We start from the raw sequence: 21,443 nt of genomic DNA, 5'->3' as shown, positions 1-21,443 counted from the left end.
TGGAAACATCTTCTAGTGTAGAAACTGATTGATGAACTTGATCAGGTACACCAAAATCAACTGGGTCAACTGAAGATAAATCAAGGCTTAGTCTTTTATTGATTGTCTCATTTGATTCATCGAATGTGACATGAATTGTCTCATGTACCTTTTGAAGTCTATAATTGTAAACTCTATAGGCCTTTCTTATATCTGAATACCCCACGAAAACACCTTCGTCAGCTTTTGCATCAAATTTTCCCAACTAACTGGAATCGTTTAAAATATAAACTGGACAGCCAAATACATGAAAATATCCAATGTTTGGTTTACGATTCCTGAGGACTTCGTAGGCAGTCTTCCTATGTCTCTTGACATAGACTGACCGATTTTGGGTATGACAAGCTGTAGACACTGTTTCTGCCCAAAAACTGGTAGGAAGACCTGATTCAGATAACATACTTCTTGCAGCTTCAATCAAAGTGCGATTTTTCCTTTCAACCACACCATTTTGCTCTGGAGAACGAGCTGAAGAGAAGTTTTGAGAAATGCCAGTGTCAGTGCAAAATGACTCTAATTCATTATTGATGAATTCAGTACCATTATCACTTCGCAACTGACACACTTTCTTGGTATATTTGAGTTCAATTCTTTTGATGAGTGAGATGATTTCACCAGGTGCATCACTTTTTTATCTGATGAATACCACCCAACAAAACCTGGTGTATTCATCAACAACAACTAAAGTATATCGTTTACCAGCTTTAGTTTGAACATTCACTTGACCAAAGAGGTCCATATGCAGCATGTGAAGAGGTTCAGTGATACTGAAGTTTTGCCTGGTCTTGAAACTGGCCCTTTTCTTTTTGCCCATCTCACACCCTGGACATGGCTTCTCCTTTTTAAAGAAAATTAAAAGGATCCCTTCCACCAGTTGTTTTCTAGATAACTTATTGATATTCTTGAAATTAAGATGGGATAACCTTTTGTGCCACAACCACTTGGTGTCCTCACCAGCTTTGGCATAGAAACAATGCTCTTTTGGAGCTGGTTCCATGTCCATTATGTACACATTCCCTTTCCTTTTTGCAATCATCACCACTTTCCAATCCTTTTTAAATATGGTACCTTGAGCAATATCGAACAACACCTTATATCCATCATCACAAAGTTGACTGACACTTATCAGGTTATATTTCAAACCATTAACAAATGCAACTTTTGTGGAACTGGACTTGTCCATTGTCAATGACACCATATCCTTCAGTTTTCCCACTTCCATCATTACCAAATGTCACTGCCGGTCCATTTTGGACAGTGAACTCTTCCAGCATGGGCTTACATCCGGTCATTGTCCGTCCAGCAGCGCTGTCCAGATACCAGATATTCTTCTTTCGATCGCCCTGCACACCCAAGTAGATTATTAGTTATTTTTGTGAACCCATCTTTTCTTAATGGGTCCACCAGACTTCTCTTGAGAAGTCTCTGCAGATTTACTTGGGTTGGAACTGGAGGCTGGAACTGGAGGATTATTTCCAGCTTCAGGAGTAAAAACAATTGGTTTGATGGGAACTAATAATAGATGGGTGCTGAAGACACCTCTATGTCACTTGAAATTCCCAACTAATACTAGATGGGTGCTGAAGACACCTCTATGTCAATGGTGAGTGTACTTTGCAACACTATCACTTAATCTGGACGTGACCAGTTTAGAGTGAGTAGTGTACCAGGTTAACTAGAATGTTACTTATTAAGATGACAGTCTGAATAAGTAAATACAATGCAATAATGTAACTGACAAGTATATATAATTGGTGAGACAATATGTAATTTTCAAGTGTAGTATTTTATTTATTGATTATTAAATAAAATACAAGGTTGTTGCGGAACCAAGATAATACAAAGATGAAAATATCCTAACAACCTATGAAATATAATTGATCTATACTTGGAAATTCTTCTAACAATCGAAACACTTAAAGTTGTGAAATGTTCCTTTTACGATTGAGAGAATATTGCACAAGTTCACTAATATTGCAGAATGTATGTGTTTGCAAAGTTGTTGAAATGCTTGGGCAAGGACCTCTATTTATAGTCGAAGTATGAGCATTGGGATCTCAACTTCGACGTACAAATATGGTTGACAGCACACAAAAGTATTAGTAAATAATCCTTTGTGTGTGCTAAATAAAGTAAGACAAAAGGTTACTTTATTCAACCACTCTACATCTTTGCACTTTTATCCACAGACAAGATTATTGTCCGGTTAAAAGGATGTAGTGTAAAAGGTCCTCCTCGTAATCAGTGTAAAGCTTTGTAAAGGCATTTACACTGAATAATCTTCAGTTGATTGATTTGGTGAAATGTCAACTGGGCTTCGTTGCCGTTGCCATTTCCTTTCTTCCACTTGTTGTCTTCGACTTCAACTGGAAGGTCTTCAGATTTATGTCTTCAGATCTCAACTGGAGGAAGTCATCAGTTGCTTAAACTGTACAATGCAACTGGACTTCTAATATTTTAGACAATTCTTCATGCTCTCCAAATAAAGCTGGAGAGCTCCAGTTTATAGTCAAAACTGGACCTAACAAAGGAATTACGAGGTATGGAACAACATTAGGATAAAAGGGACGATGGTGGATGTATTTTGTGGACAGACTATGGAAATCTTTCACTGGTGCATTGAGAACATTGATCATGAACGAAGCTCAGAATTCAATGTATTTGGTACCTCCGGGTGCTGACAAGATATACTACGACTTAAATGAGTTGTATTGGTGACTTGGCATGAAGAAGAATGTTGTTGAGTTTGTAAGTCTATGCATGACGTGTTCACAGGTGAAAGTGGTACATCAGAAGCCTGCCGGATTACTCGTACAACCAGAAATCCCTGAATGGAAGTGGGAATGTGTGACTATAGATTTTATTACAAAACAACTTAGAAAAAAAAAAGAGTCATGCAATGATATGGGTGATTCTCGATAGACTGACAAGTCTTCTCATTTCTTGGCCATCCGCGGAAAAGTCTCCATAGAGAAATTGGTGAAGAAGTATGTAAAGGAAATCGTGTCGAAACATGGTATACCAGTTTCGATCATTTAAGACATGGATACTCGTTTCAATGCTCATTTTAGGCGAGGATTTCAAAGGTCTTTTGGAACTAGGGTAGACATGAGTACGACGTACCACCCTCCGATTGATGGTTACAGTCAGTGTTCGATTCAGACTTTAAAAGACACGTTGAGAGCGTGTGTCGTAGACTTTGGAGATAACTGAGATGACCATATACATTTGATAGAATTTTCTTACAACCACGAATTTCTTCTTCTCTTCTTATTTTCTTAGATTTATGGTAAGATTTACATAGATCAATGTATTAATCGGCTTTGTTTCTTCAAAACTCGATTTTCTTATATATATATATATACACCTTCTTCTTATTCTAAATCCAAAAACAAAAGCTTTTAATTTATTATGTGTATATATATAAATCATGGCATATATGTACATATATCTATAGATTCGAAGTTCTTACAAAAATATATATAATAAAAAAAAATCGGTTCTTCTTCTTCTACCTCTTAAAAACCGAATTCTTTGGCATCTTTTATTTATATTTTGGTTGTTCATGTATGTGTATATGCATATAAATCCGAAAACCCTTTAATTTGAGTTTTTGGCAAACTATATATATCCTTTTCGATTATATATATATGTATATATTTCGGGTATATTTATATAGATCCGAAAAGTTATACTCTGAAATTCGTGAATGTTTGAACCGAAATCCCTTCAAATCCGAAATTATAAACCCGAAATCTTGTTATATCCGAGATCTTTTGATCCGAAAAGCTTCATATTGTTGGTATGGTTCTTGTTCACGTTGTTATAAACCGAAAATTGTACAGATCCGTGGGTAAATTTGATTTCCGAGTGGTTCTTGTTGATTTTGGGTTAGATTTAGACTTGTTCTTGGTTATTTTGGTTAGATATTACTTAGATCCGAATTGTCTTTGGTGAATTTGGTCTAAGAATGTGTTATTCGGGTCGGTCAAAGTTGGTCAAAGTTGTTTTCTAGCCTGTCAACGCCGTTCAAATCTGCCGGATTATGATTTTGGGTTCAAAAATCAGATTTGTTGTTAGTTTAGGTATTATTTTTGTTTGATGTGAATTTTTGGTTAAAGTCAAAATTTATTTTAGATTTGATTAAGTCAAAATTAATATTTTCTAGTCAAAATTAAGGTTTCTTGGGCAAAGTTAATTATGATTAGTCATTTCGAGCCGTGCTTATAATTGACTAAAAAATTGTCGTAATATCAAAGTGATATGGACTTATGTATTTATATATATATACAAGAATCAATTTAACATGGACCTAAACATATATATCATCGATTTAATAAGGACATTGAATATATTTATTTTTTTTTATATAAATATAAAAATTAATAGACTTTGTAAAGGTATAACAATAATCAATGACTATCAGACTTAACATATTCCATAAAGACTTTCCATATAAGGACTTGACGTGATATAGATATTAAAATGTGACATTATTAAAAGATTATTTCATTTGGACAATCTATAAGGACAACATGACTATTATATATGTATATATATATATAAATTATGGCATTTGACGAGACATAATGACATTTCCTAAGACACTAGTATAGGACATGGACTTGTGCAATTAATTGTATTATTACAAGAATAATACAGTCGCATTTTGTGATTCATGATATGTCCATTGAATATTCTTTGACCCGATAATTTAATACAGTCGCCTATTAGGAATCATGATGATTTCGTTAAGATTATGTATGAATTGGATGGGCGGAGATGTGGTTTTAACTCGATATTTAAAATGTCTCCAATATATATATATATATACGAGCATGGTACCCGCGCGTTGCGGCGGATACCATAGACACGGCATCTCAAGTCGTGACTATCGAAAATAGTGTAAGAGGGCAATCCACATACAAAAACAACTTTGATGATAAATCCACATACAAATTGAATTAGGATAAGTTATGGATCAACCTTAGGTGGTAAAATGAATGTACCTAAGCATAAAATGAATCAACCTTGGGTGACAAATCCACGTACAAAAACAACTTAGAGAATTTAAGAACACATGAAGTTAGGAAAAAAAAAGAAATTTGCAGCCTTCTTTTCTTCATTTGTTAGCAGCTGGTGATCAACAACTAAAACACGGTTTTGTAACATTCACCGACAATTGTCTTTCCTGTAATCAATAAACACGAAAAATGTATAAACATTCAAGAAACTCAATAGTTAAAACTTATCAGTATCCTGTAATGGTCATCCACATCAAAACTGATATGATTCAGGAAATAGGGAGTATAAAATGCTAATGGCCAAGTACAACATATTGTCAAGTGAAAAGGATCTTTCATGTCAAAATCTTAGAGAAGCAGTATAAAAAGCTCTTTGAGAATACTGAATGAAGCAGTCCCTATATACTTTTACTCACACATGTACATCACAGGATACAATAAAGGAGAAATTGATGATCATTCTCGAAAAGGCAAGCAGTTAAGAGGGTCGGAGAATGAAAGTAATAGAAAAGAAGGTGTTGGCTCTTACATTATAATAGATGATGATGCACCTCAAGTTTCACTTTCACCTGAATATGATTCATATTCCAGCTGCTTCCTACTCATCTAAGCATCACCTGAAAAATGTATAAAGATCATTACTAACAGAATCATAAGCCAAATTGGTAATTGAAAAAAAAGAAGATAACGTAAGGATTGTATATGGAAAGCTAAATCGACTTACATATACAATTATACGTCGTGTAACACTTCTCTATACACGACATTTGCTGTGTATACTCCAGATCGGTTGAAGTCTTTCACGGGCCTAACTGAAACCTTTGTCTTTTCACGTGATATCCCTCTTGATAGTGCCACGTAAAGTTGACCGTGCGAAAATACCGATTCTGGTAGATATATACCCACATTTGGAATTGTTTGGCCTTGAGCTTTGTTGATGGTCATCGCAAAGCTAAGGCGAATAGGAAACTGTTTTCTTTTTAGCTTGAAAGGGAACATATCATTTTCAGATGGACATAGAGGAATTCTTGGTAAAAAAACTCTTTTCCCGACATGTTCACCAACGGCTATTTCTGCATCGATGACATTACGTTGAAAAGATTTGCATATCAATCTTGTGCCATTACATAATCCGTTCGATGGATCGATGTTACGCAAAAGTATAACCGGGCATCCAACCTTGAGGTGTAGACAATGAGGGGGCAAACCACTAACGTTGAGAGAATTTAAAAACTCGATGGGATAATGGTTGTGCGTATCATCTTCTGCCTCATCAAAACTGTAGTAGACCTGTTCATCTCCAGGGAATTTATCAATCAGCTCATCATTTATTTCGTCAACATTCTCATTTTTAGTCGATAAGATTGCCCTGGAAATTATGTAATCTGAAGAAAAGCCATTGAGTTCCATAGACGGGAATATTTCATTAATCAAATCCTTTTTTGCTTGATCTGGGTTAGTGTACGGTATAGTCATATCCCCAGGTATACGAATAAAGACTTCATCTATGGCTTCTTCTTCTCCATCACTGACACGTAGAAGAAAATCTGAAAACCATGGATCCGTGAGTGCTCTCATATTTACAGTTAAACGCATCTTTTTAGTCACGGACCAAAGAGGTGACATTCGCAGACTGGAGTCCACAATCTGTCCACGGGTTCCTTTTTTGATAACTGGTAAGACCTGTCTAAAATCACCCCTAAAACCATTATTTCCCCCCAAATGGTTGCTTTATTCCTGTGATATCCTGCATTGTTCGATCAAGTGCCTCTACGGCTTGTCTTTTAGCCATTGATGCTTCATCCCATATTATTATTTTGGCACTACGTAGTAATTTAGCTGTCCCACTCTGTTTACTGATGTTGCAAAGAGAGTTATTGTTGAGGATGAGGGGAATCTTAAATCTTGAGTGAGCTGTTCGACCACCAGGCATGTTGTTAGCCGCAGCACCAGATGATGCAGTAGCAAGGGCGATTTCACCACGGGAACGAACCTCGGCAAGCAAAGCCTTGTACAAGAATGTTTTCCCCGTTCCACCTGGACCATCTATGAAGAACACGCCCGGACAATTATTATCAACATGTCGCATGATGGTGTCAAATGCAAACTTTTGATCGGGGTTGAGAGAATCTCGGGCACACAGATGGTCAGCTTCAACAACAATAGAATATTCTTCTTGTAGCTCACGACAATCATCTGCATAATGAGAACTTGTGGTTATACCAGGAAGGTCAAAATCATTGATTCTCTTACCCATGGATTGAAGAAATATAGATATATCTCTAAGGACCATATTTTGAACTTGCTCAATATTATTAAGTTGTCTTCTATAGTCTTCAGAAAGTGATTCATAGTGATCATCCCATAATTTTCGAACATCACCCGGCTCACAAAAAATCAAAATAGTCGCAAATAACCTTCTCAAAGAATTTGGAAACTGGAATAAAGAAGCTTGTGTAAGACATTGTGTCAAACAATCATCATTCTCAATTAATCCTCTCTCGAGAGCAGCCTTCCTAAACGTCGAGTGTTTTTCACCATTAACTGTGTAAAGATCATCAAAGCTTTTTGGCCCTCTAACATGCGTCAAAAGTAGGCGTAGGTAGTACCGGTCACCTTCTGCTGGGTTTGCTGAAACGACTTGTCCCCTCTTTAATGCACCCTCCCTTGGTTTCCAACGAAGTTGGCTTGCATTCCATGTGTAGTGTTCTGGAATTTCTTTATATAAATATTGCCTTGCATTTCGGTCAACGCTATTCAACTCAAAAAAGGCAGTCAGCATTGATCTTTTATCCTGCTCCCTTTCTACAGTGGTTCTAAGGCTAACATTTTCCCTGAATCGAACATATTGCATATTCGGGAGATGAAGTTGTAATGCCATAACAGAAGGGTGGATTTTAAATAGGGGAAACCGAAAAATTCGCCACATTGCCTCTGGAGCTGACACATAACGTGCATCTTGAAATCTTTTGATCTCGTTAACTACAACTCCTTCTTGATCGGGATCCACATGAACAAATTGTTTATCATGACCCTTGTAAACATATTTGAATGCATATTTCACTGATTTAATACTTGAGCAGATCTCCACATTCATGTGACAGTTAAACATCATTAGCAACCGCGGGTTGTAAGGAACAACCCATCTATTATCGACATTATGTTTACCTACTGTTACATTGATTCCGTTTTTTCTCCGCCGATACAAAGGATATGAGTCATCTCCTTGTATGGTGTGTTCGTTAAATTGTCTAGGGTAATGCCAACGACATTGTTTTGGTTCGCCTTGCATGCATGGATTGTTTGGATTTAAAGATCCGCAAGGTCCGTGAATCATGTGTCTAACAACCTTTTCGTGCAAGCTGGGATACTTAACCGGGTCTGGTATTTCAGCGCATACCAACTTGTCATACTGGTCCGGAGTAGTCAACTTGTGTTGTGGTTTCATGATTAAAAGCCAATGTGCATGGGGTAATCCACGCTTCTGGTACTCTATGATGTACACATATGCCCGCACTTCACCGAGGACATGCTTCTCTAAAAGTTGCTTCTTAAGATCCTCTAATTTTGCATGAAAAACTCTTGATACGACATCCGGGCGATCTTGTGCAGTCTGACCGGGTTGGAGATCTTCTAAGATCTCATCCCAACATAGATTGCATGTCACTGTAAGGAATATGTCGGGCTTACCGTCATCTTGCACAAGGGTCATTGCATCTAAGAATCGACGGCGCATGTCACGTGGACCTCCGATGAAAGACGCGGGCAAGACAATCCTCTGGCCTACTCTACTTGTGTCAACTTCTCCAGCATTGAAACAATCGACTAAACCTTGAAACTGATCACCTCTTATCCTATTCTGGTTAAACTCATAAAACTTCAAACGTGAAGTTTCAATCTTTATGTAGACATCAACCGCATACTGCTGTAACAATCTCCCCCCCAAAAGAAGCACGTTTTCTGTGGGGCGCATCTGGAATTCGTAGGCGTAGTACTCCCGCATAGATACTGTTTTCCTACCTCTTCCCCTGCTTGAACCTATAATGTTGTTTAAAAATACGTTATCTAAATTCTTATCGTTAATGAAAGTTAGTTATATGTAGGTAAAGTATTTTTAAAAAGGTTAAGTTAATAATATTCAAACCTTCTGCAGCTTCATCTTGATCTTCATCGATGTCCTCATCGTTAGCATCATTAACAATGTCATTTATGTCAACACCGTGTCTTGGTATTTTATTATGCCATCCAGCCTCACCGTTGGGGAAAAACAATGGATAAGACAATGGATCATAACAACCAAAGTAAGGTTGAATGAACTGACCATGTTGAGACTTCCCATACACAACTATGCTTCTCTTGTATGCAGTTATGTTGTCATTTCCTTCAACCCATATACCAGCAGCCTGTATTTAATGGTAGAAAATAACTATATCATATTTCAAGTCGTATTTATAATTTTATATTAAAGTATTAATAACCAGTCGTACCTCAGAAGTAATTTTATATAAAAGTATTAATAACCATTCGTACCTCAGATGTAGTAGGCCTATTGTACACCCTCTGGTCAAGTTCGACTGATGCATTCAAAGTGACTCTGTAGTTGTCAAGCGGTCCTAGGTCAGCCATGCTACGAAAAGTTTGTGCATAAGGATTGGTAGAAAGAGCACGTGTTAACATTCTAATGATGTCTTTATCTAGATTCGACCACTGCGCTCTATATGAAAGCTCAGCCTCTGCATCATAAAAATATAGCTGTAAATACCTAGGTTGTCCGTCTCTAGGCACTAATTGATCAATTTGGTGATAGATTCCCCCATTAACACGAAAAGTATACACTCCAGAAGTACTATTTGCCATGGTTTTATCCAAATTGACACCCATTGAAGTGAACGAAAAATTCGTGTTGTAAGCACGTATGTGGTTCCTAAACGTCTTTCCTAGGTCGGATTGATCCGTAAAGGGATGATACAATTCTGCTGGAACATTTGTGACAACCAACTTTGTCTTCCCTTTCATACAACAAAAGGATTCGGTTTCATATTTAAAGCGCTTTGCTCCACTATGACGACATGGAGGTGGTTTTCTCAAGACACGATGATTAGTGGGGACACCTTGGTAAACATAATCGTATGGATCCTCTTGGGCACCTTCATGAACTTGAGTATTACAACCTGCATAACCAGAAAACAATGTGTTGAGAAGTTAGTTTCACAGATGTAATGTTTTGAATACTAAGTTCAATTCAAAATAATTCAAAACACCAAATTTTTGTAATACTAACAGACTACAATGTCACATAATGACCTGATGATCTAGTGGTGAATGAGGTTAACGTTGTGATGTCCGATGGCAATTGAGTAGCGACCGACTCAAACAAAGGCAGTAGGTTGCCACTCCCGAATTGCGCGCCTATATATCAATCAACAAAAGCGGATTTACATGGTTTTATCACTAACATGAGTTTTTTGTTGATACAAATAGGAAACATACCTTCACCAGCCACCAAGCGTTCATTATTGGAAGATGAAGCAACATTTGAGGTTCCAGTTTGTGTATTACCACCATTCAAGACAACTTTCTTCATAGCCTTACGTTGTTGATAGTAGCGCTGCTGATAAATTCTCCTCTTTGGATAAACTTTGTCTATAGTGGGAGAGGTATTGTCATTAGGAGAGTGCTGGTGATGCATTTGAGACGATGGTGTAATATTTTCTTTGTTTGCAGAAAGAGGGTACGATTGGGTTAATGGTTGGGGACCACTTAACATCATCTGAGTCATTGTGTTTCCAATATATGATGAATTATTGGTGCTACGATTTTGCAGCTGACTTAATGGTACCCTCTGCGTGATTCCTATAGTGGGAGGGATATTATCATTTCCAGGAGAGTGCTGGTGATGCATTTGAGACGATGGTGTAATATTTTCTTTGTTTGCAAAAAGAGGGTACGATTGGGTTAATGGTTGGGGAGTTCTTAACATAATCTGATTCATTGTGTTTCCATAATATGATGAATTATTGGTGCTACGATTTTGCAGCTAACTTAATGGTACCCTCTGTGTGATTCCTTCAGAAGTAGGTAGCTGAAGTGAATTTTCTTTCTCCTTTTTTCGTGCATAATAATCTCTTTTGCGTTGGTTATGTGGGTCTATAGCAAGAAGATGTTAGGAAAACATAAAAAAAAGGCATTGACAAGGTAGGATGTGCTACATACCTTTACCAGCTACACAATTCATTAGCTTGGCATTCTCCTTTTGCCGGTAAGCTCTCATGTACTCTCTCATGTACTCTCTTCTTTTTCCCTGCAAAAGAGGTGAATATTTAAAGTGTGTCAGGATGACCCGCAAACATTATATAGTTACCGCAAACATTAAAGATCACAGGTGTTGTTCAAGGGCTTCCAGTGTCAAGCAGCCCTGCCACTGACACTACTCGGGGTAAGGACCAACCTGCTAGTCTATAATGTCATTTGCGTATATTAAGTTTAATATTTGCCTATAACAAAGAATTTCTCTTCAAACAGTCAAGGTTTCCGTATTACTTATTCATGTTCCACATTATTGACATCAGATATCTATATATATCTGCATTATTGTATTAGCTTAGTCAGTAGTGTCACCAACTATTATGCTTACGTTTTAGTATATAGACACTTATTAATAATAATAATCTAATTAATTGGCTACAAATCCATATCAACTTGAAAATTATCTGATGAGTCATTATGTTTGACCTTAAAAGTCAAAATGTGTGACTTGCATCTTCCAATTATTTACTTATTTCTGTTTTAGATTAGAGTATGTTTTTTGTATTTTTTGTCTGTGTGTGTGTTTGATACATTGACTGTTTAAGAAACGGTTTCCGTCATTGCAAATTATACCAAGCACATAACCCAACTAAGACGAATAAAACATGACAAATAACCAATTTACACACAGCGACTAATAACTAAATCTAATCTAAACATCTAACTAAAAAAGCATGGGGTTTAACTCAACACTTACATCAAAGATAATAATCAAACAGAACCAGGAGTAGTTGACCACTACTTGTGTATGAATAAAGACCAAAATAAACAATCGAGGGGAAGATATTGGAATTAGAGCATACTGGAATTAGAGATACTGGAATTACAATGAGGAAAGTAAAGAACAGTAGCAGTAAAGCTTAAAAGGAGTTCATACAATGCAAAAACATAACATTCTCGAGACGAATATCTAACAAAAAAAAAACATATAGGAAAAACGTTGTTGGACATCAAAACTGGTGCATCAGAGAGATATTTCTGGGTTGAACTCTACTTCGGTCAAGTTGTTGGACACCAAAAAGTTATCTGAAAAGGTGTAGAAAAGAAATTAGTTCGACGGACAATAGCTATATGTATGTCGTATGTGTCAAGAGGAACATTTGTTATATATCACCTGATGTACTATGTATAAGCTTGACCCGAGAAATATAAACCAAATAACTATCATGAACTGTGAATGGTGTCTTCCATAGTTGGTGGTTGTGGTTGTGATGTAAGATAACCATCATGACTTGACCCCTATATATTGTTTGTGATTAGCCAATGGCAAAGGATATATAGTTAGGATTCATATAACTTTTACCTATAGAGTTTTAAAAAATTATGTAGTAAGAAGACAGTTACTATCCACACTTACGATGAATCCTGAATGTACAGCTCCCAAAACCCGACATGTATTTGATCATAAGGCCTTCGGTCACGTCTTCGATGACCTCGTATAACTCTACCGATGACATCTAAAAGAAGATGATGTTTTTATTATAAAAATAGACACTTTGAATATTGTTTTTTATAAAAGAATGTGAATATAGTTATCTATACCAACAATCATTCGTTTCTTTGACCTGTCTTCTGCAAGATGTCTAAGGGATAGGATGGTCTTAGGATAATGAGGGATGTCTCTTGCCACATCAGGTTCCACGGGGGTGACCCTTGTATTCTTGCTAATTTCAATCTCACATTCCTTACGGTGCAAACTATAACCCTCGTATCTTGGGAAATCATGGCCATTATATCCAAGTTGGAAGTGATGGATTTGAAAAACCCTTCCAACCAAGTCCATGTTTTCGTAGCGCGGTACTAAAAGACGTGGGACAACGGCAGTAAATGTGTCTCCCTAACATATGTAACAATCGAGGTTGCGTATTATTATTATTATTACATTACATTAAATATATTAGTTCTATAACATATGTTTAGCAATTACTTACAGTTCTATCGATCAAAAACAAATGCAAGTTGTTATCATGCACATTCTTATAGATGAAGTTGACTCTGACAGCGTTAATGACGTACCACATAGGCCAATTCCATATTTTCTCAAATGTGTCAACATGCTCGTTACCGTCATACACCTCAAATAAGAAATGAATTTTTAAAAATATCATTCCATCAACATGTTGTGGCATGTAAAATATACACAATGAAGTAGTTGTTAAAGGGAAGAGATACATATATTGATGGATTACCTCAACAGAAAGTGAAGAGGAAGATGCACCGGAGGGAGCAACCATGGAAGGAGTAACTGGTATCTGTAAGACAAAATAAACTTATAGAATAATCTCGAAGTGAAGAGGATAATGTCGAAGTGAAGAGGATGCATTGTTTACAAAAAAAAAAATGAACAGAATCAATTACCTCAACAAGAAGTGAAGAGGATGCACCACAAGGAGCAACGGTGGAAGGAGTAACCGGTAATATTGGAGAATATGTCACAGGCGGTGCCGACAGAGACGAACCGGTTGTTGCGCTAATGACATCACTTGAAATCTGCGATGTGGGCGAAGCATATGCGGTGATCAAAACAGCAGCATTGGTTGGAGCATCGAATGGAGATGTGGATTCCATTCTCAGTGACCGAAACAGTATAAGTTGCAATGTATGTGATATGAGGGAGGGAGAAGAAGGGTGTATTTATAAGGGGAGATATGGGGAGAAGAAGGGATAGTATAGAAGTCCAGGATCTTTTGGGCGAAGCAAAATCAATAATTAGGGCAGCCATGGATAAACTAAAGAGAGACAAATAGTTACAGGAGAGAAAGAGAAGAGAAGAGGCGTGAGTGATTGAAAATGAGCGTGACTTATTTTTCATTCCCCAGGCATATTATTAGGAGAAGAGAGGACGGCTACATTAAAGGAGTAAGAAGGGTAAAACTGTAAAATCGCGTGTCCCAAATTTGTTAACATTTCAACAAGGGCCCATAATTTTTATAAAGGAGTAAGATAAGATATGTATATCGAGTAGATAGAAGCGGACTTAATTAGCACACATTTGCTTTAGAGTTTTATTTCAAGCTTTAGTACCTTTGAATACTTTGTCAAGTTGACTTTTATCTTGACTTTGAATAAGATTAACGTCCTTTTTGACCTTTTAGTTCTGTTATATATTTTTGTGTTATTTAGAAAGTTAGGGACGTTACATGATGGTATCAGAACATATGCTCTTTCTTAAACTTAGTCCTAAGTGACCTGTGAGTTGTGGGAAAAAGTGATTAGTTTATCTTTAAACCCACTAAGGTTTATACAGAGCATAGATTCTTTCCTGTAGAAACTTAAATCTAAGTTATAAACTGTGAGATTTTTGGGTAGACTCTTGGTTATGATTTTCTTCGATTTTAAGGGCGTAACGTTTAGATAGATGGAGCTGCAATTGAAAAAAAAATTATTATAGATTTTGTTATAAGAATTTGACTACTGAGACTTCACTATTACAATTTAGATATAAATTTAAATTCAAACTGAAAAAGTCAAAATGGCAGGCATTAGTACACTTACATGTATGGTCCAGATCATAATTGTAAATGAATTACGACAGAAGTATACTTGTATGACCATGCTTGTGTTGACTGGTGTAGAATGAATTGGAAGAGGAAAAGTTTTATATGATTACATTCTTATGTGCTATATGGGAACATAAATATGTAGTCTAAATGATATCGATGAGTTAGGCGTGGAGTAGATTACTCATTATTGAGGTAAACGAAGTTGAGGTTAAAATGTGTGTATCATATGAAAGTCGTGTTGCACTTTCAGGAAAACCTCAAGGCTAGTCGCGATAGTGATTGGAAAATGTAGGAAGATATCTCTAGTGATTAAGGTTGTGTTTTTTTTTTTTAAAGTTGTTGTGTTAGAAATGGTAAGATGTCGAGTTCGAATCTCCACCATACTCGTATGAGTAGGAGTGGAGAATGTATGTAGATAATGGTTTGTTTAAAAGATGATTCTGATGACATAATCTTTTTTAGCAGAAGAGAAATGTAACATGCATCCTAAAGTTTTATGATTGACAGTTGACCTTGTCATTAGTCAATGTCTGCTTGAGTTATGTTTTAGGACACCGGTTCTCTCCTTATCGTAGATAGCACTAATAACATGTATCTCCTAGTAACTCCTTTCATGTCTAGCGTCCACATATTCCATGGTGCACTATCGTATTCTTTTTTCTAGATCAAAGAAGGAACAGTTTATTGTTATTTGTCTTTCCTTATGCCTCTCCATAAGGTTTATGCTTCTCTATAAGGTTTATAGTGACGTGGATAGCCTCTATCGTCAACATTCCTGGCATAAAGCCAAATTGGTTCTCTTCCATCTTCGTCAGCCTCCTAAACCTCATCTCGGTCACTCTCTCTCATAACTTCATGACATGACTTTTGTTTTATGCCCCTGTAGTATCATTCATTTTTGTATTTTTTTGTATTTGGCTAAATTTTGTTAGAAGTTTTTTGTATTTGGCTAAATTTTGTTGAAGAGACTAATAAATGGCAACACCTAATAAGAAAATTAAAATAGTCCAAATAGCCAATTCATATGATAACGGATATCGTACACCTAAAATTAAAAGTGTCTAAGCTGATAATTTTCCTTAACTTTGATCATCACGTTCTATCATGAGGATTTAGATTATCTAATTTTACGGTCTTAACCATTGAATTAAAATTAATGATTAAAATTTAAATATCAAATTTAAAACTTAAATATCAAGTTTAAAACTTAACCTTTAATCTAAAATCAAAAGTTAAAGTTGGTATAATCATACCTATAAAGTTGATCTTTAACTTTAGAGGATTTCAATCCCTATCATGACGACCGCCAAATTGCAACACACTAATAATAGTCCTCTTTTATACTAGGTCCAATAAATACAACACACTATTAAAATAAGGAATTATTATCTATAAATGTAACTAACTATGACAAAATGTGTACGCTATGTTGTAAAGTGTTTATATAATGTAATGAACTTTCAAATCCTGATTATTGAATGTACCCGGGTATATGTGACAACCATATAAACTGTCACGTGTAAATTTTTGATTGGTTAAGTACATCTAATAATCGAAATTTGAAAGTTCATTACATGACATAGACATTTTACAAGATCTTTAAATTAAATAGACATTTTGTCATATTTAATTACATCTAATAAGTAATAATCCTTTAAAATAGTCAAGAGAATATATATATATATACATATAGATACATTTAACACCTACTAATCTATATAATGAGAGCCATCTCACTAGTGGTTGGTAGCAAAATTAATCGAAACTAAATAAATCGCACAAATTTGAAAGCCACAAGCTGATCGAAGATCTTCATACTGCAATAAACTATAAGCAAATTATATAATGAGAGCCATCTCACTAGTGGTTGGTAGCAAAATTAATCGAAACTAAATAAATCGCACAAATTTGAAAGCCACAAGCTGATCGAAGATCTTCATACTGCAATAAACTATAAGCAAATTATATAATGAGAGCCATCTCACTAGTGGTTGGTAGCAAAATTAATCGAAATTAAATAAATTGCACAATTTTGAAAGCCACGAGCTGATCAAAGATCTTCATACTGTAATAAATTATAAGCAAATTATCGTTAGTAAAGTGACATCCATGTGATAACACAAAATCAGCTTTGACTCTTTGAGCACCATAAAACAGTAGATAATAAGATCAAGATATAATTGAACTTTTATTCATCTATTCACTGTATTGCCATTAATTGATGGGTCCACAAAACTAAAGCATGACATTCACTCTATTGGACCACTTTTGTCTAACAAAAGAAGTTCCCGGGAAACTTTATTTTGATGTGTTATAAGTTTATATTAACATAATGATTAATTATCATAATTTAATATTGATTGGTAAAAACTGAGGAAATCAGTGTTTTTTTTATTTTTGAATCCATCTATATGAATATTCATAAAAATGAATGTATTAGAAAAAAAAGTGTAACTAAAAATGTTTTTACGTGTTATTAAACACTTAATTAGTTATATAGTATGTTAATTTTATGAACTTATAAATTATAATGCATCAATATAATTAAAGTTTTTATTAATCCGTTCTTACTTTAGGGTTGTTCTTATTTAATTAGAATTGAACTCTCCATATATATATACGAGATGGGGTGCCCGCGCGATGCAGCGGTGATGGTGGTAACGACAAAGGTGTGGCTGCGGCAATTGTGGCGATGATGTGTGACGGTAAGGGTTAATATGGTTATTTAAGAATTGGATAATCTATGTTGTAGTTTATTTTATTAAGGGTATTATAAGTATAAAGGTAAAGATGTTTAAATTAGTGAATAAATAAGAAGGGTAATATGGTCATTTCAGGTTCTTAATTACTTAAAAGGGAAAGACAGTTTGCTTTATATAGTAGTATAGATATAATTAATGTAATTAAGAACTGCGAAGATGAAACTTACCGTTTGTTTACGATTCACTTAATGGTATAGATAGTTTGGATTAGACTACAGATAGTTTGAATCAGAGTAAGAAGGAACACCCCAATTGCTGTAACTAGAGCAATGATGCTCCACGGACTGCTGAAATAAGTCCGCCTTAACAACAAAATTTTGCTAGGCCAATAAGTATTGCAATGGCTATCCAATTGCTTCCATTGTTCATAATACGAGAAGGTTCCCCATGATACTTGTTTGCATATGTTGTTTATCATATTCGCAGCGTCTTGGTTGGTACCTAAATGGTTGATGATCACTTTGGATTTTACCAACCTGGCAATATCCTCTTGAGTATCAATTAACATATCCATGGCCATGGCATATGAAGAGATAAAACGAAGAGCTGAAGAATACTGCTCGTATGCAATAAGGTTCCTTAGAACCAACTCAGTGAAATGATTTATTCTCAATGCTGGCATTCGTAGAGTAGGCCTAACCCAAGACTGGGAAAAGCATCGAGACGTATGCATTTCTACATTCATGGCCATTGGCCAACTTGCTTCTTTGTTATTAGGCTTAAAGTTGACTCCAGCCTGGTCCAGTTCAATAGCCGAGCGCTTTTTTGGGTCCAGTTCAATTGCCGGGTGCTTGTTTGGGTATAAAGAATATCCGTAGAGTGCTCTTTCCCATTTAGGCTTGTAACAGTGGTATAGAAGGCCAAGAATATGATCATGAGGTGTTTCACTGTCACTATTGCCGGTTTGTATCTTTGTTTGGATCGGGTTAAGGAGTTTTAGAAGTGGATGTATATATTGAGCTAGAGTACATTTTTCAATTTTGGAGATAGTGCAGTCAAATATGTCCTTAAGAACAAAGAAAGGGATCTGGTTTTCAATTAGTACCAGGTCATAAGGTATGTGTGGGTCGGACAAATGATCATTAGTTTCTGAAAGCCGGTGAATAAATTCAAGTATGAAACACGCATCCATAACCATCATTTTGGCCAGGTCAACATCAGTAGGTTCCTCAGAGGGATAACATGCCCGGATCTGGACTATGGAAGCAGCAACCTTCTGCACACAAGCTTCCAACATTTCTCTTCTTGGTATAGGTTTTGGCCGATCCAATAGTTGACCTACAAAATTTGCTTTTTCCACTTCAAATGCTTGCAGATTATCTTGGTTTCTGTGGAGTGGTCCAATCGAGACCACCTGGGGTGTGAAAGAAGTTGGGCTGAGACTTCGAAGGGTATTAGGAGCCATGAATCTTGATGGTGAAGTGTGATTGGTATGCGTATCAAGGACAGTGTCTCGGATGATGTCGTCTTCATTTGGCAAACAATCAGTGATACCAAGGACAGTGTCTCGGATGATGTCTGCTTCATCTTGTCCACGCTGCACATCAAGATTGTCCATCGGAGGGAGTAGTTTATAGTTATATCACCAAATTAAATGGTAGTGAAATATCAAAAGCATAATTTAAAGGTATATGACTCACTAAAAGATAGAGTTTTCTGTTTTTGCAGATGATTGGGACACACCAGCACTCGAAAACGTGAAAAACGAGTACGTTTTTTACATTTAAGTTGGATGTATAAACTTTACAAACTAATTTTTAATGGTCAATATAAATGATTGGCCCCTTATACTTTATTATTTAAAAAATTAATATATGAAGAGTTTTACACTTTATTTAAATGTATAGCAGCATATCATCTAACCTATTATAAAAAGGGATTAGTTTCCAAGAATGTAAGAAACTTTGAACGAATGTCTATAGTAGGAAATAACTAAAGTTGTGTGTATTGTATGTAAACAACTTTGAAATAATTTTTATTGTATGTAAAAATTTCGTTTCAACCAATATATGTAAAAAGTGAGCAGTAATATGTATATTATTTAAATATAAAATCAATAGCAGTAATAGGTCTTTATACATACCATAAAAGTTCGATTAGTAATGCAATCTAATAAAAAGTGAGCAGCTAGGAATTATCACAAAAACTAGCATTGACACATAGATATTTTGATTTATTAGTTATGACTATGACTTACTTTCACACATCAAAGTTCAAATCCGAAACATTTTACACATACACAACACGGAGTCTTAGATGATGGTTGATAGGTCCAGATTTACTGGCCTCGCTCCAGACGAGACTATTGGAGCCCTCTAAAGATTTGTCCAGAAATTATGAGAAGGCCAGTGAACCTTTTACTTGTACAGGAGTCTGGATTCCACCAGATTAGTTCACTGGACTTCACTCCAGTCAAGATCTCTCCACTAAAGAACATTCTCACTGAAGTCTGAAGAAAGAAGACTGACAAATGGCGGAGCCCACGGGCAGTTTTATCAGATCTCCTAACTGGAGTCCTTGTCATCGTTCTAGACCTTACAAGTCTGAACACTGATAACGAGGAATTGACTTGCTTACCTTTATACGCTTTTATCCGGATAATATATTTGTCCCTTGGTAAAAGTCTTACACGCGTGTAAAGGTGGTTGGTTAAAGTATGAAAGGTCACATCAATGTGACTTTATTCTTATATTTTAATCAATACATTTAAGGTATAAATATTATATCCTTAAATGTATGAAACTTTATTTGTACAACAAAAAGAATTAAAACCTATAAATAACAAGTCATTTCTCTCGTCCAAATCACTTTTACAATTTGTTGTATTTGCCTAAATACTCTCGATCTTAACAGTTATACTTCACAACTTTAAGTATTTTGATCAAGGACTTTATTTAGCAATTATAGATCACTTGTAGTTCATAAGGCCAGTTGTTTAGATACTTACTTTGTAATATCTTGGTTCCGCAACAACCTTGTATTTTATTTAACATCAATAAATAAAATACACTTAAAAATTACATTTATGTTCCACCATTTACATACTTGTTTACTTATTTATTGCTTAAGTCGTTATTGCTTTCTTTATATACTTGCATTTATATTATAAGCAATACTATTCCAATTATCTAGTGCATACTTGACCTTGTTATTCTACACTTGTGGGTTAAACCATCAAGTGAGTGACTTTACAATTGGTATTAGAGCAGAAGGCTAATATATTTGCCTAGATCTGCTTTTCTTGATGGCCAACCCAGAGAATACACAAAGAAACCCTTTAACTGTTGAACCTCCTCCTATTTTTAATGAAACTAATGAACCACCTATTAACAATAATCCCCCGCCACCACCTCCTATTCATGCTTCTCCATACGTGCATGTGCATTACTCAAACACTCCCATTCCCAAATTCAGTGGGAATAGTGATGAATTTGGCACGTGGAAAGCTAGAATAATTTTACATATTACTGGAATTGAGAAAAATATGGTAAAAATTTTAAATGAAGGACCTTATATTCCTAGAAGCCCTCTCAATCCACTTCTTGACCCTCTTGGAGCAAGATCTGGAAGGGAAAAGAGAAAGGAACACTGGTCTGAAGAGGATAAAAGACTTGTTAATATTGATATTGTTTTAAAAAAATATGATCCTCGGGGTCGTTCATGAATCTCTTATTCCCACACTAGTTCTTTATCCTGGTGCTAAAAGCATGTGGGATGAACTAGTAAACCAGTATGAAGGTGGTGATGACACTATTGTTACCAGAAAAGTCTCCCTGAACAAGAAGTATGAGTCATTTTTTGCTCTACCT

At 35.7% G+C, this 21,443-nt stretch overlaps 3 protein-coding genes and 1 long non-coding RNA gene across 6 annotated transcripts; all 4 read right to left on the bottom strand.

Moving 5' to 3' along the window:
- Positions 1 to 5,035: 5,035 nt before the first annotated feature.
- LOC122609768 lies at positions 5,036 to 6,405 on the bottom strand. The gene is made up of 3 exons (XR_006325391.1): positions 5,788 to 6,405; positions 5,593 to 5,680; positions 5,036 to 5,230 (listed from the first exon to the last, which is right to left on the bottom strand). It is a non-coding gene; the product is annotated as an uncharacterized LOC122609768 (long non-coding RNA).
- Positions 6,406 to 6,771: 366 nt separating this feature from the next.
- Positions 6,772 to 11,055, bottom strand: LOC122610240. The gene is made up of 5 exons (XM_043783234.1): positions 10,554 to 11,055; positions 10,368 to 10,472; positions 9,594 to 10,234; positions 9,208 to 9,466; positions 6,772 to 9,101 (listed from the first exon to the last, which is right to left on the bottom strand). Exons 1-5 carry the CDS (start codon positions 11,053 to 11,055, stop codon positions 6,772 to 6,774), a joined length of 3,837 nt encoding a protein of 1,278 aa, XP_043639169.1.
- A 1,122-nt stretch (positions 11,056 to 12,177) lies between these two features.
- Positions 12,178 to 13,937, bottom strand: LOC122580608. The gene is made up of 7 exons (XM_043752872.1): positions 13,728 to 13,937; positions 13,559 to 13,621; positions 13,301 to 13,444; positions 12,912 to 13,206; positions 12,727 to 12,826; positions 12,484 to 12,608; positions 12,178 to 12,395 (listed from the first exon to the last, which is right to left on the bottom strand). The coding sequence occupies exons 1-7, from the start codon at positions 13,935 to 13,937 to the stop codon at positions 12,334 to 12,336; spliced, it is 999 nt and encodes a 332-aa protein (XP_043608807.1). The 3' UTR covers positions 12,178 to 12,333.
- Positions 13,938 to 16,528: 2,591 nt separating this feature from the next.
- On the bottom strand, positions 16,529 to 19,309 carry LOC122578558 (UPF0481 protein At3g47200-like). 3 transcript variants are annotated; one of them, XM_043750539.1, is made up of 2 exons: positions 17,802 to 19,309; positions 16,529 to 16,937 (listed from the first exon to the last, which is right to left on the bottom strand). In XM_043750539.1, the coding sequence occupies exon 1, from the start codon at positions 19,190 to 19,192 to the stop codon at positions 17,816 to 17,818; it is 1,377 nt and encodes a 458-aa protein (XP_043606474.1). In that variant the 5' UTR covers positions 19,193 to 19,309; the 3' UTR covers positions 16,529 to 16,937; positions 17,802 to 17,815. The 3 variants fall into 3 exon arrangements, with proteins under 3 accessions (XP_043606474.1, XP_043606473.1, XP_043606475.1); XM_043750538.1 differs by having other exon boundaries at positions 16,529 to 16,823; XM_043750540.1 differs by having other exon boundaries at positions 16,529 to 16,813.
- Positions 19,310 to 21,443: the final 2,134 nt, after the last annotated feature.

This window comes from Erigeron canadensis, chromosome 8 (genome assembly GCF_010389155.1).
Source record: "Erigeron canadensis isolate Cc75 chromosome 8, C_canadensis_v1, whole genome shotgun sequence".
Classification (NCBI taxonomy): domain Eukaryota; kingdom Viridiplantae; phylum Streptophyta; class Magnoliopsida; order Asterales; family Asteraceae; genus Erigeron; species Erigeron canadensis.
This window is presented reverse-complemented; position numbering and strand designations above follow the sequence as displayed.